The sequence below is a fragment of the Carex rostrata genome, chromosome 4 (assembly GCF_964058835.1).
Source record: "Carex rostrata chromosome 4, lpCarRost1.2, whole genome shotgun sequence".
NCBI classification, from domain to species: domain Eukaryota; kingdom Viridiplantae; phylum Streptophyta; class Magnoliopsida; order Poales; family Cyperaceae; genus Carex; species Carex rostrata.
The window spans coordinates 2,762,755-2,778,737 of NC_135921.1; the positions used below are offsets into that span (position 1 = coordinate 2,762,755).

At 30.4% G+C, this 15,983-nt stretch overlaps 1 protein-coding gene across 2 annotated transcripts; it reads left to right on the forward strand.

Moving 5' to 3' along the window:
- Positions 1-209: 209 nt before the first annotated feature.
- On the forward strand, positions 210-4,322 carry LOC144552691 (beta carbonic anhydrase 5, chloroplastic-like). Of its 2 annotated transcripts, none has more exons than XM_078300687.1 (9): positions 210-495; positions 579-646; positions 1,493-1,645; positions 1,740-1,788; positions 2,383-2,496; positions 2,605-2,658; positions 2,747-2,823; positions 2,917-3,022; positions 3,900-4,322. In XM_078300687.1, the coding sequence occupies exons 2-9, from the start codon at positions 594-596 to the stop codon at positions 4,095-4,097; spliced, it is 804 nt and encodes a 267-aa protein (XP_078156813.1). In that variant the 5' UTR covers positions 210-495; positions 579-593; the 3' UTR covers positions 4,098-4,322. The 2 variants fall into 2 exon arrangements, with proteins under 2 accessions (XP_078156813.1, XP_078156812.1); XM_078300686.1 differs by having other exon boundaries at positions 210-491.
- The last annotated feature ends 11,661 nt before the right edge of the window (positions 4,323-15,983 follow it).

Sequence of the window (15,983 nt, forward strand, 5' to 3'; positions counted from 1 at the left end):
CGTGTCGGTTGAGTCCTAAACCTCTAAGGTAACATTATATTTATCGTTAGATCTAGGACGTTCGATGATAATCTGGGTCCTTCAGAGCAAATCAAACGGTTTTTATGTAAACACAAAATTTCTATTACCTAAGGGTATTTAATTTTGTCGGTATTGATTATCTTTAATCGAGAGTTAATTAATTTATTTTCGCCATCAAAACATCTCCAACCACAAAAACTAGCATCCTTGTTTTCTCCGTCAATCTCTCTCTCGGTCTCTTTCTTCCACCGCTTCTTTTAAATCGAGGCCTCCCTCCATTTTATTTTCTCAATGATCCAACTTCCAAATCCCAGAGCTAGATCTAAACCGATTGCTAACCCTAGTCCAGGCCTCCTCCTGTCGCCATGGCTGCTCTCCTCCGAGCTCCGCTTTCCTCTGGAATCCAATTCGCGTCCAGGGTCTCCGATGTTGAATCCATTGATACGCCCTTCGGGAAATCTATGATTGTTGTCAGTGAGATGCTTCCCCCTTTCTCTCAATTTGGGGAAATTTAACCCTGACCTTAATTTGATGGGGTTTTTTTCTTTTTTAATCAGATTAATGATCGATTGATGAAACGGAGCAGATCACTCACCGCGGGTTTGATTGTGCGAGGATCAGACCAGTAAGTGATTTATTGATTATTGGTTTAAATTGGGAAGGATATTAGATAGCAATTTAATTTTTCATTGAATTTTGACTTGTGTCAAACTGATAGTAGAAACACATAATTAATTGCAATGCAATAGTTTAATATAGTAATCGCCAATATCATATGGACTATTCAAATTGATTTGGTATTCATTCGTAGCCAAATACAATACATCTTATTTGTAACCTAGCATTGATGAACCAGAATGTTTTTTTATAAATCGTAATTAAAAAAATATTAACAAAAGAGGGTGATTGCATTCAAAGTTACAAAAACCATCAGTACCAAAGGTAAGATTCGGTACACCCCATGGGGTACCGAGTCCTACCTTCGGTACACACCCTGTCACAAGCTGCGCACAAGACCAATTTTGTAAAACATTGGGTGTACCGAACCATAGATTCAATATCCAGGGATTCGGTCACCCGTGTGAACTGAATCTATGGTTCGATACAGCCCTTTTTTTATATAAAAACAGTGGGGGGGGGGGGGGGGGGGGGGGGGGGATGGGCGGGGGGGTGTACCAAATCAGGAGTTCGTACCCTACAACACCGCAACCCCCCCACCCCTTTCGGTACTGATGGTTTATGTGAAAAATCACCCAATCAACCTCTTGTGTTATATTTTCTTATTTTTAATTATATTTTATAAAAAAAGTTTCAATGAACCATGGGGTATGAGCTAATTATAGTCAAAGTGCTTTTCTCTTTTAATTTGGTATTTGTTTATTTATATGTTGGATCAAGTTCTTTCTGTTAGTTTGACAAGAAAATTTCATTAGTTGAAAGTGAAAGATGTCTCTTTATCTCCTTTTTTTAGGTCGAAACACGGACATGTAGCAAAGGCTTCCCAGGAATCTGATATTCAACCAACCACTTTGGCTGATAGCAAATTGGCAGGTCGGGGTCAATGCATTGATGGTCTTGAGGTGCTGAAAAACAGGTTTTACAAATTCAAGGAGAGTGACTACCTGTAAGTGAGCTTGTATGTAAATTGCTTTATATTTGGAAAATCAGGAATTTTACAACTTGATTTTACTAATTTGTGGTTGTTCTTTCTCCTATAGGGCAAATTCTGATTATTATAAAAAGCTTGCTCAGGGCCAAGATCCAAAGGTAAAGTGCAGTGACTATTGGGTTTATTTTGATTTTAAAATAACACTAAATTAGAATAAAAAGGCCTGTAAATAAACCTCAAATTAAAATAAGAAAAATTGAGTAATTTCACATATACTGTTGCAAAATAGTGCAAAGTATCCTTTGTACAGCTTTCAAGGGGAGTAATAATCAACCACAAAAGATCACAAATTTTGATTAAGTAAAGTGGGTTAGTTAGGAAACTTGTGTTGGTTAACTTTTTGTGTTTCAGAGAGAGGGTGGGGGGGTATAAGTGAATTTTTCTGGTTTAGAGGGATATATCAGGATAGGTTTCGATTTGACAAGGTATCTGTGGTATTGGTTTATCTGGGCTTACCTGAATGATAAATTAAAAAAAAAAAAAAAAAAAAAATATGAGCTAGTGTCTGACCTTAAATCGTCTTGTACCTATACAGATGTGTTGGTACCATACAGGAACACCTGTATAGTATTCATGTCCACTATGGTGATTTTATTTACAAAAAAGACAACCTGATTTTCCAATTTTGTTATGAAGTACATAATTTTAGATGGACAATTTGTCTTACAATACAACTTTTCTTGCAAATGCAGTACTTTATTGTTGCATGCTGTGACTCTAGGGTTTGCCCCACCAAGATTTTAGGAATCCAACCAGGTGAAGCTTTCACTGTACGCAATATTGCAAATCTTGTTCCTCCTTATGAGGTAACTCTAAATGTCAAATAATTTTAGTTCTTTGCTTACTTTTCACAACTCATTGCTTGAAATTCACTACATCAGTTTCTTCTCTATTTTTTTTTTCCCCAATTGTAGCATGGGCCATCGGAGACAACTTCTGCTCTTGAATTCGCAGCCAGCCTTCCATTGGTACTACTTCCTGGCTATAAAATTGAAATAAGTAACTTTTAGTGAATTATATTATTGAAATAAGTAACTCTGGTATTAATATGTTCAGATTAGGGACATATTAATTATTGGTCACAGCAAATGTGGGGGCATTAATGCACTTATGCAAAATGATGGTGATTTTGGGTATGACTTGGTTTCTCATAACTCTTTTTAATTTTTATTATTTATATATATTTTTTAATTATTTTCTTTTCATGTGTGTACAACATATTTCAGAGAACGTATCAAAGGTTGGCTTTCAGTTGCTAAGAGTGCAAGACTAACCACAAAAGCTGCATATGGATACATGAACTTTGATAAACAATGCCAACATTGTGAAATGGTACCTTTCAATCACTTCTTTCCTCTCCCTTGCTCACTGTATTAGTTAAAGCATGATGCATCACATATTTTAGTTTTTGCGGTAGTCAAATGCAATTATATGGCATACACATTATTAGCTGAACGTAATTTCTTTATGTGTTGTTTTGCTTTATAGACAATCATGCAATGTAATCATTATTACATAAAAAAAATGAAGAGCTGATACTTAACAAGGTTGAATTTTGCTGAAGGTCATTGAAGTAATACCAAAATTTTAAATTATTCAAGATGTGTATTTTTATCACAACAGTTCCTAGACTTTTGCTTAGTTCCAATCCGTCCATTCAACTTGTTTAAAAGCACAATAGATAGAAAATATGGCTGTCAATAATGAAACTCTGAACACACTAATTAAAGCCCAGTCTATGTATAGTGCTATGTTTGTAAATAACATTTTCTTATAATATATTTGCTACCTTGGCACTTGCCAACTAACCATCAAAAAAAAAAAGCCCAGCCTATGAGTTGTCAAATCCCACAATTTTTTAACAAACCCATTGTTTTGTTTTGAAAACTAATGTGTTTGGAAAATTTCCTGAGAAATCCAATGATGTAAAACATTTTTGCTGTCAAACTTGTGGGAAATTATTTTTTTCCTAGTATGGTTGGTAAAATTGAGTTGTTATTATTAGACTGTAATAAATTGACCAGTCAATTCTGCATTTGACAATGTTAAACTTGAGAGAATCACAATTGGTTAGCTAGTTTTGAGCATGGCTGCCTCATAGTTGACCACTGGTGAAATATACCTTCATAGTATAGTCCCCAAGACATGCCTATTCACTATTTGAAATCTTTAAAATTTGATGTATTTTTACCTTTCATTTTGTTAACAGGAATCAGTTAATAGTTCACTCCTAAACTTACTGACATACCCATGGATAGAGAAGAAGGTCAATGAAGGGAAGCTTAACCTTCATGGAGGCTACTACAACTTTATAGATTGCTCTTTTGAGTACTGGACACTTGACTACCGGCAAGAACTGGAGGGAGGCAGCAAATACGGCTTCAAAAACCACTCTGTATGGCGCTGAGCCTTTCTAAAAATGGGTATATTCCTCTTTGTTCTTTGTTTTATTATGGTTCTGACATGACTCGGGCCACCGGATCCTTTATAATATGCTCTGAGTTGGTATCCCGTGAAGATGCTGGTGTTATATCTCATGCATTTAATACTTCTATTTATCAAATGTTAACTTACTGTAGAAATCTTCTGATTCCAACTGAATATGCTATGAAAATAATCATGAGATTGTGGTTATTGTAATGAGTACATTTTTTTTTTCCAGAAGAATAAATGAGTTCATTTTAATGCTTTGTCCAGTTTCTTCGACGATTTGTTTTGATATAAAATACAGAATACGCGAGAATCTGATTGTCTATGAAGTTACGCATTGAGAAGGTTGATACAAGGACCATTGAGAGATTGAAAAAGCAGGTGGTCATATGAAGTTACGCATGCAAGTATTAATTTATGATCTTCTATATATTTATACATATGAAGATTGAAGATTGACGCAGGACGAGTGTGGGAACAAAAAAAAGGACCATATAATTAGTGGGAACTATGGTACAACCTTCATCTATTATAAGGGCCTGTTCGGCTGCACCGTGAAAATCACTGTTCACGTGGGAAAATGAAAATTCACTCAGACTGAAATTTTTTTTTCCCACGTGAACAGTAATTTTCAGTTCAAAATTTTTCATTCCCGTACCCATTCCTATTCCCACTGGTGCAACCGAACAGGGCCTAACTGTGGGGATATAAAAAGAACAAGAATGTGGGAATGAATATAATTATTCTAATTTATTTAACTATCCGAATTATTTTTGAAAATACATTCCAACAATTACTATGCTGTGCACAAGAAAGCATCCAAAGTATGACCACTTAAATGTAAGTCGTTAAGAGCTATGGTAGAGCATTAAAAGTTCAAGACGTGTCAGCCATAGTGACAAATAAATTATTCGAATTCGGTTCGACGAGGTTAAAAGTTTGTGATTCGGGAATAATTCGGATATAATTCAGGAATGATTCGGAATTATTTGGATTAGAAATCTCAGTTCTGCAAGAGAGCAAAAAAAAAATAAAACAAAAAATATATATTCTGGGAAAAATTCGCGAATAATTTGTAAAATTCAAAAAAAAAATTCATAAAATTTTTGAATCATTCGGATTTAATTCGGTCAAAGTTCAGTCAACCGAATAATTCGGCATTTGATTCAGCATCACCCAAAAAGCGAATTATTCGGATATAATTCAAGTATAATTCGCGAATCTTGTGACTATGGTGTCAACAAACAATATGTAACATTGGTGTATATATTGTCACATAATAGGTCACAATTCACAAACAACATATTAATTACAGAAGAAAGGAAAACTAGTTAGCTAGGTGACGTTTATTTTCGTGGTTTTTCTTTTATCACATTATTCTTTAATTGTCAGATTCTTTTCACAATTTTGAAGTGAATTTTTGAATCGATCCATGCACCGATATCATGAATTAAAATGAATTGTGTGTGAAAAACTATTATTTTATTCTTTTAGTTGCATTTTCCAATTTGCCTTGTTGTTCATATTAAACAGTTAGCTATTTTGATGTATTATTTCTTAATAAAAATATGATTAATATAATTTCTACAACTTTTATTCTGAGATATCAGAGTAAATCAAATAATAACCTAATTTTCTTTAATAATTTTTTTTTTTTACTAAATACTATATTACTTTGTTGTTTCGAGCAACAATATTAATTGTGCTACATAGTTTTCAACCTCACTTATTAATTAATAAAAATGAAAATAAAATTGAGGTCAAGTACCATATAGATTATCGTCCGACAAAATTTATATTTTGTCGGTATTTAAAATTAGAACTAATTAATTGATTAAAATGTTCATTATTGTAAACATAGGTAAGTTTATTTAATTCTTTTCGGTAAATTAATTGTTTCAAAAAAAAGAAAAAAGATTGTGAGAGAGTATAAGATATGAAAAGTAAATAAGTTGAAATAGAGAAATACTCCATGAAACAAAGAATATCATTAACAAAATCATTTGGCAGCAAGGTTAATATTTTTTGTTTAAAAGAGAATATCATGCAGCCGAAGGTAGTTAAGTGAAAGTATGTGGAGATTTATATATATTTGCTTCTCAAAATATTGAATACTTAAGTTATCTTTTTATTCCTTTGATTTGTTTATCATATTTAATTTCCATAATAAAAAAAAATTTAGAAGCTGAATTTGTAATGAAATTTAGAAACCGGTCATAGTTATGTAAATAATCAAATTAATTAATAACACTGATATTGCTCAAACTGTTGAACACATGCATTTTTATCTTTTATTAATTTGAACTTGTTTTTTCTTTTTTATTTTTTTACTTTGTAGTTAGTATTAGGGCTACACAAAAAATTCGTAGTTTATGATTCGATTTGATTCGAAAAAGTTTGTAAAAAATTCGATTCGAAATAGTTTGAAATTAATTCAAATTAGACCTGGTTCGTTCGAAATTGGTTCAAAAACTATTATAGTCTGAATCTCAAAGTAACGTGAACTGTTGATTTCCGTTGATGACTTATATTCACTGATGACTTAAAAGTAAACATTTGAATAAAAACCAAAGCGGTTTAATTTCATTTCACTTGTCATTAATAAATAGGCTTCATTATTTGATGGGATTTTAATTTGCATTATAATCTTAGCCAAATGTGCTAACAAAGCTAAATTAATTCTTCATGAACTATTAATTATTTTTCTTCCTCTCTATTAGATTCAACCATTCATATATATACATCATTTGGGACTTGCATGATGTCATATCCTTAATTTCTAAAATTATTAACAGAAGAAAGAACCTATATATTTATTTATTATCAGAATTATCTTACACTGAGTATCAAGGTCTTATTTATTTATTTAAGCCTAATGATACTGGTTGTAACAGATAATTACAATAATTAATATAATAATTAATATGTTTTCTTAACTACTTACCGAAGCTCTTCAGGTTTTCTATATAACAGAATATGAATTTTTTTTTATCTAATCTTCGTAATCCGTCTTCTCCATTGTCTATTGTACTGGATAGATCCAGTCCGAATTTCTCAACAGAAATGCTCTGAATTGCTCATGAATAAAAACTAGATCCAATATGCATATCTTATACTTAATTTATCAAGTATTAATTACTGTAGTGGTTAATTTGCACGGTAAAAGCTGATGTGCTTGGAAAATTGAAAGGCTAAGACACAATTACATTTGACACATGTATTAGTTTAAGGGAAATAAATCTGGACCCTGCTATTTCAAATCCAACCCTTTACTTTATGAAATGTATAAATCTCAAAATCAGTAGTTTTCTGTGCACGAATCTCGAAATAAATGAAGGGATGAATTTGGAATAGCAGGGTCTGTGATTTATTTCCTAGTTTAAGTGACTAAGTACATTTGACACAAGAAGTTTCATCTTTTTTTTTGAGTAAAAGTTGGAGGTCAAGTTAGTTTATTATTTAATATCTACAAGAAATCTTTCGTTCGAATTTTTTAACAAATTCATTAGTTTTTTTTTTTTTTTTTTCAGAATACTTAGTTTGGAAATTTTCAGAAGAAATTCAATTATGGGAAACATTTTTTCCGTCAAACTTGTGTCAAATTTTTTTTTTGATTTAATATAGTTGACAAAATTGAGTTGTTATTGTTAGACCGTAATAAATTGAATATTCAATTCTCCGTTTGACAATGTTAAAATTTTAAGAATTAATTCGTCCGATTTACTTTTTACATAGAGTATACATTTTGAATTCCATTAATTCATTTAGATTTTTTTGAAATTTGCACATTTTACTGCAATGTGCGGTGAGAGAATGAAGGCTAAATAATATCGTAAAAGAAACGAAAATTACAAAATTAACCTTTGACAAGTGAAATTATAAATTGTCAATTAAAGATCAGGTATTGTATATCCTTCAGAGTCTGATTACCATAGGGGTGTCAATGGGTATGATACATGTTGGATCAATGGAGGCATCTTATGTCCGTATCCGTTATGATAACGAAAAAAATCTTTATCTTTATTTGTCTTTCTGAATACAGTACAAATCGAGTAAACAGATAAAAAAGTGTCATTGATATTCCAATTTATATTTTTAATAAAATAGTTTAAAAAAATAATAATAAAGAATACAACTAATTTGTATTATAAAATTTTAATAAAATATAAAACTTTATTGTATCATGTATCATTATTATACAAATATATAATTTTATTTTTAAAAAATTTCTTATAAAAACGAATAAAATTATAGAAAAATATTGTTACTTAATTTTATCTGTATCCAATAAACTAATAAAAGAAAAATCTTACTTGTATTTATATTTTTGGATAAACAAGGAGTAAAAGGATTGATGGAGGAATCCGCATCACCCCAGGTACCTGAGGTGCAAGCGGTGAATCTGAACCATTCATTTCACTTAACACGAATCTCAAAGCAGGCTCCCTATAACCTCAACAACTACCGGAATGAGTTTAACTTGGAGGAAATTAATCTGGGCCGTCCATTTTTATTAATTGCACCTCAGGTACCTAAGGAGATACGGACTCGTGATGGAGCATCACAAGTCTATGACACGTGTGTCAGCAACAATCTGTAATCTTCGTGTCGTTATTATATATCGTTACATAATATATTGCTAAACTTGTAAAGTGTAATTTACAGAAAATATAAGGAAGAAAACTAGACAGATCATGTTTATTTCCGTATAATTATTCTTTCCACATTATTTTAAATTGTTAGATTCTCATAATGTACAAGCACCAAAGTAATGAATAAAAATGAATTGTGTGTGAAAACTATTATTTATATCTTCTCGTAATATTTTTGAATTTGTCATGTTGTTCACCTTAATTGTTAATCACTATTAATATATTATTTGATAAAGAGAATATGTTTAATAAAACATCTAATCTTTTTATTTTAGATATAAGAGTAAATCAAATGATAACTTAATTTTATTCAGTAAAAATTAATAAAATATTGATAAATTAATAAAAAGGTTATTTTGGTATATTAAACAAATGCGTTAATTATGTTAAGTGTATAAATACATATGTTAACTTTCAATTGTTTAGTAATACTCAGTTGAACTAGTTTATTAATTATATTATCATTTCTGTATATTTTTGTTAAAGAAGATATTGTAATGGATTGAGCTGTAACCTGTAAGTTGAAGATTATTAATATACTAGATGAAGCAATTAAGTGAAACAATCAATCAATCTAATTACCTATTGTAACATTTCTCTTAGAATTAAGAGCTTTTGCCCTACTTAGTTGACGCTCCTCCAGCTTTTTTTAAATCCATATAGGCATTGACAATGGTTGATGTGGAGAAAGTTGTAACATATCCAAATATGTTTTTCAGCTTTTGTTTGTTGAGAAGTGATTTCACGATGGGAAAACTTTCAATCACCATCAGATCAGAAAGAAGGAATGAAGAGGAGATAAAAGTTTAAAGGAGAGAATTGGAGCAGAGAGGGAGAGAGCGCCAATTATATTTGTCCGGATCCTCTGTTGGCACTTCTTATGTAATGTTAATAATTGCAAGATACATATCAGTATGAAATAGAATATACAATAGATGTACGCTGAAATTCATCTGTCGGATTTAAACGCGCTATCAACTCATCGTGTTGTGTGGATTTGTATCGGTAAAAAAGTTAGAAAACTAATAAAAGTTGCGAAATTATAGCATGAAGATAAAATATGTAGTGTTAGTTTTTCCTAAGCCGCAATATGATTTTTCTCTGAATCCATTATTTTTCTTGCGCTAAAATCTTTCATATATCTAATAATTAGAAGAAAAAATAGTGAAAAAGTGTTACCAAGATATGCTAATTTTAGGATACAGCAAACAATTATTTATTGCAAATTAAAAAAGTTTTACTAAGATATGCTAATTTTATGATACTGCAAACAGTTATTTATTGCAAATTAAAGACATACAATTAAAATGTAAATAAATTAAATGTCCTACAAAACAAGACCAAACAATTGTTTAATTTCTTTGATTTGTTGTTAATAAAATTGATTATCTGATAGAAAATTTAATTTACATTACAATCCAAGATAAATGTGTAGATCTTGCTCAATTATTCATGAACCGAATTATTTTTGTTTCTTTATTAGATTCGGCCAATATTTTAAAATGCGGTTTTGTCAATATATGTATGCAGAAGACAAGCATACTACATATGGAAATTTTCATGCGGGTTTATATTAACTCTAAGAATATGACATCAAATATTAATGCTAAGAATAATAACATATCAAATTTCGGATAATTAAGTTCTTATGAGTTATTAGGCCGAAGCTTGATAATTTAATCATTCTTAGAGGCATGACAACATTTCATAAAAAAAATTCTCAAGTGTAATGCATAAACTTATTTTAGTTTAAAAAAAACGATATTAAATAAGAACAAAACTAATACAAAGGATAAAATAATTTCTTATTTTTTTTGGAGTTCACCAACGGCTGCTAAACCGTACAGAAGATGAAATAAATTTCTCAGCGTGAAAATTAAAAATTGAAAATTAGACTTTCAGAATAGCATTCGAATGATATTTGTCAACAGGTGTCATTTTTTGGGATATGAATTGCTACTCTTCTAATATGTGCCTATCTCTCTCTTTAAAAGAGGAGGAGAGAGAGGGGGAAGAAAAAATGTAGAGAGAGAAAGAAGAGAGAAAGAAGAGAGGATAGCACGGAGAGCACCGAATTTGAATAACAGCAGATTTCGTTCCCATTTTTTGTACGTGGATTTTGAAAAAGTTTTTGGAATTACATATCATTACGTATTGGTCCAAAATTCTTCGGCTGATGTGACATTTAGTAATAATAACAAGAAAATTATTTGTTGAATTTAATTCGTGTATAGAGCATCTACATCTCAATAATTTAAATGAGTTTTTAAATAACTGTTAATTACTTTTTAAAAATTAAGGTTTAAAGTTTCTAATTTTCATATCTCTAAAATTAATTTTAGAGTTTCTATTAAATTACTTTAGCAATAAATTAAAAATGACAAATAATGTGGGTCAATCATTTGACCAGTATGGAGTTTATAAATAGTTTCTTAATAATAAATTTTTCTACATAGTTTCTAAATAAGAAACTCTCCCATATCTCTAAAACTGGATCATAAATTGTTAGAAACTCTTACAATATCAATGATGTACGTAGATGCTCAAAAAATTTAGGAGCGATTCTTTAGAGAATCTCCATCTCAAAAAACGTTTAGAAATTATAATTAGCCACGTCACTAAGTTTAGCAATTAAGGGATTCATAATTTCTAAATCCCTCCATTTCAGAAATAAATTATGACTTGCATTTAAGAGAGAGAAAGCACTACAAATAAGGAAAGAAAGAATTTGAACTAATTAATTAGCCAGTTTGTCATTAAAGTAAATTTGCTAAATTAAAAACTGTGGTACATCCTAGCAATTATATTAGTAATTAACAAATGAGATTAACAATTTAAAAGCCGATTTTTTTAAAAGTACCTATTAAAAAAATTAATTTAATAAAAATAACCATATCTGAACTGAAATTTTAAAACTACTCAGATCGCGGATTTTTATTCCGGGCCGCGGAAAAAATTCGCGCCCCGAAAAAAAAAATTTAATTTTTTATTCCGAGCACGGATATTTTCCGCGGCCCGGATTTAAAAATTTTTTTTTTTTTTTTAGAGTTAAGAGGAAAAAATTTTATTTTTTTGGCCCAACTTTGCTCCTCTGGTTAACATATCAAAATACTTTCAAAAATCATGAAAATTTACCGACATGCATTTTTGACTTCATAAAATAAGACTGTGAAGTTTCATACAAAAGCTCAAAACAGATCGTGAGATATCGGCTCTCAAAAATTGCTCAAACTGCTGAACGAGTGCTTCTGAGCCCAACTTTGCACCTCTGATTAACATACCAAATCACCTTCAAAAATCATGAAAATTTACCGACATGCATTCTTGACTTCATAAAATAAGACTGTAAAGTTTCATACAAAAGCTCAAAACAGATCGTGAGATATCGGCTCTCAAAAATTGCCCGAACTGCTGAACGAGTGCTTCTGACCCCAACTTTGCACCTCTGATTAACATACCAAAACACCTTCAAAAATCATGAAAATTTACCGACATCCATTCTTGACTTCATAAAATAAGACTGTGAAATTTCATACAAAAGCTCAAAACAGATCGTGAGATATCGGCTCTCAAAAATTGCCCAAACTGCTGAACGAGTGCTTCTGACCCCAACTTTGCACCTCTGATTAACATACCAAAACACCTTCAAAAATCATGACAATTTACCGACATGCATTTTTGACTTCATAAAATAAGACTGTGAAGTTTCATACAAAAGCTCAAAACAGATCGTGAGATATCGGCTCTCAAAAATTGCTGGAACTGCTGAAGGAGTGCTTCTGAGCCCAACTTTGCACCTGTGATTAACATACCAAAACACTTCAAAAATCATGAATTAATTTAATATACGAGAAAAAAGCTATTGATCTAAGAAATATTTCATAACAAACTTTTATAATATCAGTAAAATATGTATAATAATCCATGAACTATGATGCCTAATGCAAGACATGACTTTTCACATGAAATGACTGATCAATAAATTTTAATTTTTATAAATTTCATACATATATTTATAAAACATTTAAATTACATTTTCCCTCTCTAAAACAAAAATATCTCACATTAATCCTTCTCACTTTTAAAATTATAAATTCTGTTTAATGTTACATATGATATATTTATCCTTCTAAAATTCAAAAAACTCTAATATTTATCCTTCTAAACCATTAATATTACATACTTCTCACCAAATTTGAAGTATCATATTTATCCTTCTAAAATATAGAAACTCTCCAATTTAGTTACCTTTCTATCATCATTCAGTCATTTTAAATAAAGAAATCTCTCGCGTTCCGTTCTCTTTGCTCTCATGTAAGGCGGCACAAAAAGTTCGTAGTTCGTGATTTGATTTGAGTTTGATTCAAAAAAAGTTCGTAATTAATTCAATTTGAAATTAGTTTGTTATGAAACAAATCAAACCAATTCGTTTTGAATCTTATTCAAACTCAAACTCAAACTGGGTATATATAGTTTGTTCGAAATTAGTTCGGGCAATTTTTGAGAACCGATATCTCACGATCTGTTTTGATTTTGGTATGTTAATCAGAGGTGCAAAGTTGGGGTCAGAAGTACTCCTTCAGCAGTTCGGACAATTTTTGAGAGCCGATATCTTACGATCTGTTTTGAGCTTTTGTATGAAACTTCACAGTCTTATTTTATGAAGTCAAGAATGCATGTCGGTAAATTTTTATGATTTTTGAAGGTGTTTTGGTATGTTAATCAGAGGTGCAAAGTTGGGGTCAGAAGCACTCCTTCAGCAGTTCGGACAATTTTTGAGAGCCGATATCTCACAATCTGTTTTGAGATTTTGTATGAAACTTTACAGTCTTATTCTATGAAGTCAAGAATGCATGTCGGTAAATTTTCATGATTTTTGAAGGTGTTTTGATATGTTAACCAGAGATGCAAAGTTGGGCCAAAAAAATAAATTTCTTTTCTCCAAACTCTAAATAAAAAAATAAAAATAAATTATTTTAAAATCCGGGCCGCGGAAAATATCCGCGCTCGGAATAAAAAATTAAAATTTTTTTTTTTTTCGGTGCGCGAATTTTTTCCGCGGCCCGGAATAAAAAATTCTCGATCTGGGTAGTTTTAAAATTTCAGTTCAGATCTGGTTATTTTTATTAAATTAATTTTTTTAATGGGTATTTTTAAAAAAATCGGATCTAAAAGAAATCCCAGCAATTGGGTAGCTAGTTTTGAGCATGGCTTGGACTCGAGGGGTCAGACATTTTTTAATTAATACCTGCGAGATAGAGCTGATTATGATACAATTGAAGCTGCCTTCTTCTCCTCTAATTCTGATCCCAATGGTGAAACCAGTTCATGATCATATGCAAGCTCTTCTGTAGCCCCTTAGCTTCTTTTAGAAATACTATTATCTTTACTACCTTTTTGTGTAATATTAATGTGTCCAGAAGACTTTAGCTTTCATGGTTCAGTTGGTTTAGATATCTCCTAGTTGCTTCATAACTAGTGAGATCTTCAATTGCAGATTTACTTTCATTTTGTAATTGCATATTGACATGCATATTTTGCATGAACATATATGTTTCTAATGAAACAGATGGTAATATACCACTTTTATCAAAAAAAAAAAAAAAAAAAAAAAAAATTGAGCTTGGCTAGCTGCCACCTTGTTAATAAATATATCAATCTGTTATTGGCAAACCTACTTGTTTTATACTTGAATTATTTCTCAAATTTGGGCGAATATTATAATTGTTTCACAAATTATACCTTGATTATTATTCTCACTTCAGTGCATAAATTAATTATTTATCGTTTGAATTAACTAGCTAGTTGGCGCATGAGATGAAAATAATTGTATTTACTTAAATATATAATAAAATGCATTGCATATATAATATGCCAATGAGGATATTAATTAATCATCGTTTAATTTCTGCATTGCATATACAAGGGTGAATTTTACAGCAAATTAAATGTACCAAAATTTCAAAATCTTCATTCATGTGTTTATTTTTAACTAGCTCCAAAACTTTTCCTTTGTTCCATTCACTCCAATTCAACTTGTTTAAATGCACAGTAGAAATAAAAACTCTGAAAGATAAATTAAAAACCGGTCTATGAATTGTCAAATCCCACAATTTCCTTTTACGAAAAGCCATTGATTTTTTTAAAAATTAAACTAAAAACTAATAAATTTGGAATTTTTCATGAAAATTTCAATTATGTAAAATAAGTTTGGTCAAATTTGTGGCAACTTAATTTTTTTATTTAGTGTAGTTGATATAGAAAATTGAGTTGTTATTGTTTGTCGGTAATAAATTGAGAGAATCAATTTGGTTTGTCCATCTCTTGTCCGTTCTAATTTAATACAAATCACTAAAACAATCACATGTGCATGAGATTCCGTGATAGGTCGCAACTCGCAAATAACATTTTTTAAAATTATTTTTCGGTTGTCAAATTCTTTTCATAATTTTAGAGTGAATTATAGAATAGTACATGCACTGTAGTCATGAATAAAAACAAATTGTGTGTGAAAAAACTACTATTTATATATTTCATTGTAAAACAATGTGTCTAGCTTGTTTTTTCACGTTTAATTGTTAACCACAGTTGATATATTATTTGCTTAAAGATATTTATTTGATGTAAATTTTACAAAATTTTATCTTAGATATAAGAGTAAATCAAATAATAATCAAATTTTATTTTGTAGAAATTAGTAACAATTCTATTATGTAAAATGTGTGAGACTGAGATTAGACCCCTCAGTGTTTATCATATATTAGTCTATGTTGTGGTTAAACAATTAGCTAACAGTTCTATTAATGAATTAGGTATAGGCTTGCTAATGAGCTGAGTTCGGCTCAAAACTCAGCCCAGCTTAATCATGTAACAAAACAAGCTCAACTCGGATTCAACTCAAATTTAAAGGAAAAAGCCTAACTCAATTTAATGAGTTTGAGCCTTCGGCTCGACTCGAACTCGGAAATAGAAAAATGATCCTCGTTGATACAGTGATACGTGGCTGACTGACTTTTATTATTCTAAGTGGGTCACCGCGTAATAGAACTATTCTCAAATTATATATCTATATCGTTCAAAAGATTTATATTTGCATCTCAAATTACAAACTATTCTCAAATTATATCTATATTTTTTAATCACAAATAAATTTAAAAAGAAAAATTCAAGATGGAAACTATGTAAGAAATGCAAAACATATAAATAAAAAT

What these genes read in the sequence shown, in the direction of transcription:
- LOC144552691 (XM_078300686.1), top strand. Translation starts at nt 387, where the DNA reads ATGGCTGCTCTCCTCCGAGCTCCGCTTTCCTCTGGAATCCAATTCGCG. An exon ending in CTCAGGGCCAAGATCCAAAG is followed by an intron (nt 1,789 to 2,382) that starts GTAAAGTGCAGT and finishes TTGCAAATGCAG; the next exon opens with TACTTTATTGTTGCATGCTG. An exon ending in ATCTTGTTCCTCCTTATGAG is followed by an intron (nt 2,497 to 2,604) that starts GTAACTCTAAAT and finishes CCCCAATTGTAG; the next exon opens with CATGGGCCATCGGAGACAAC.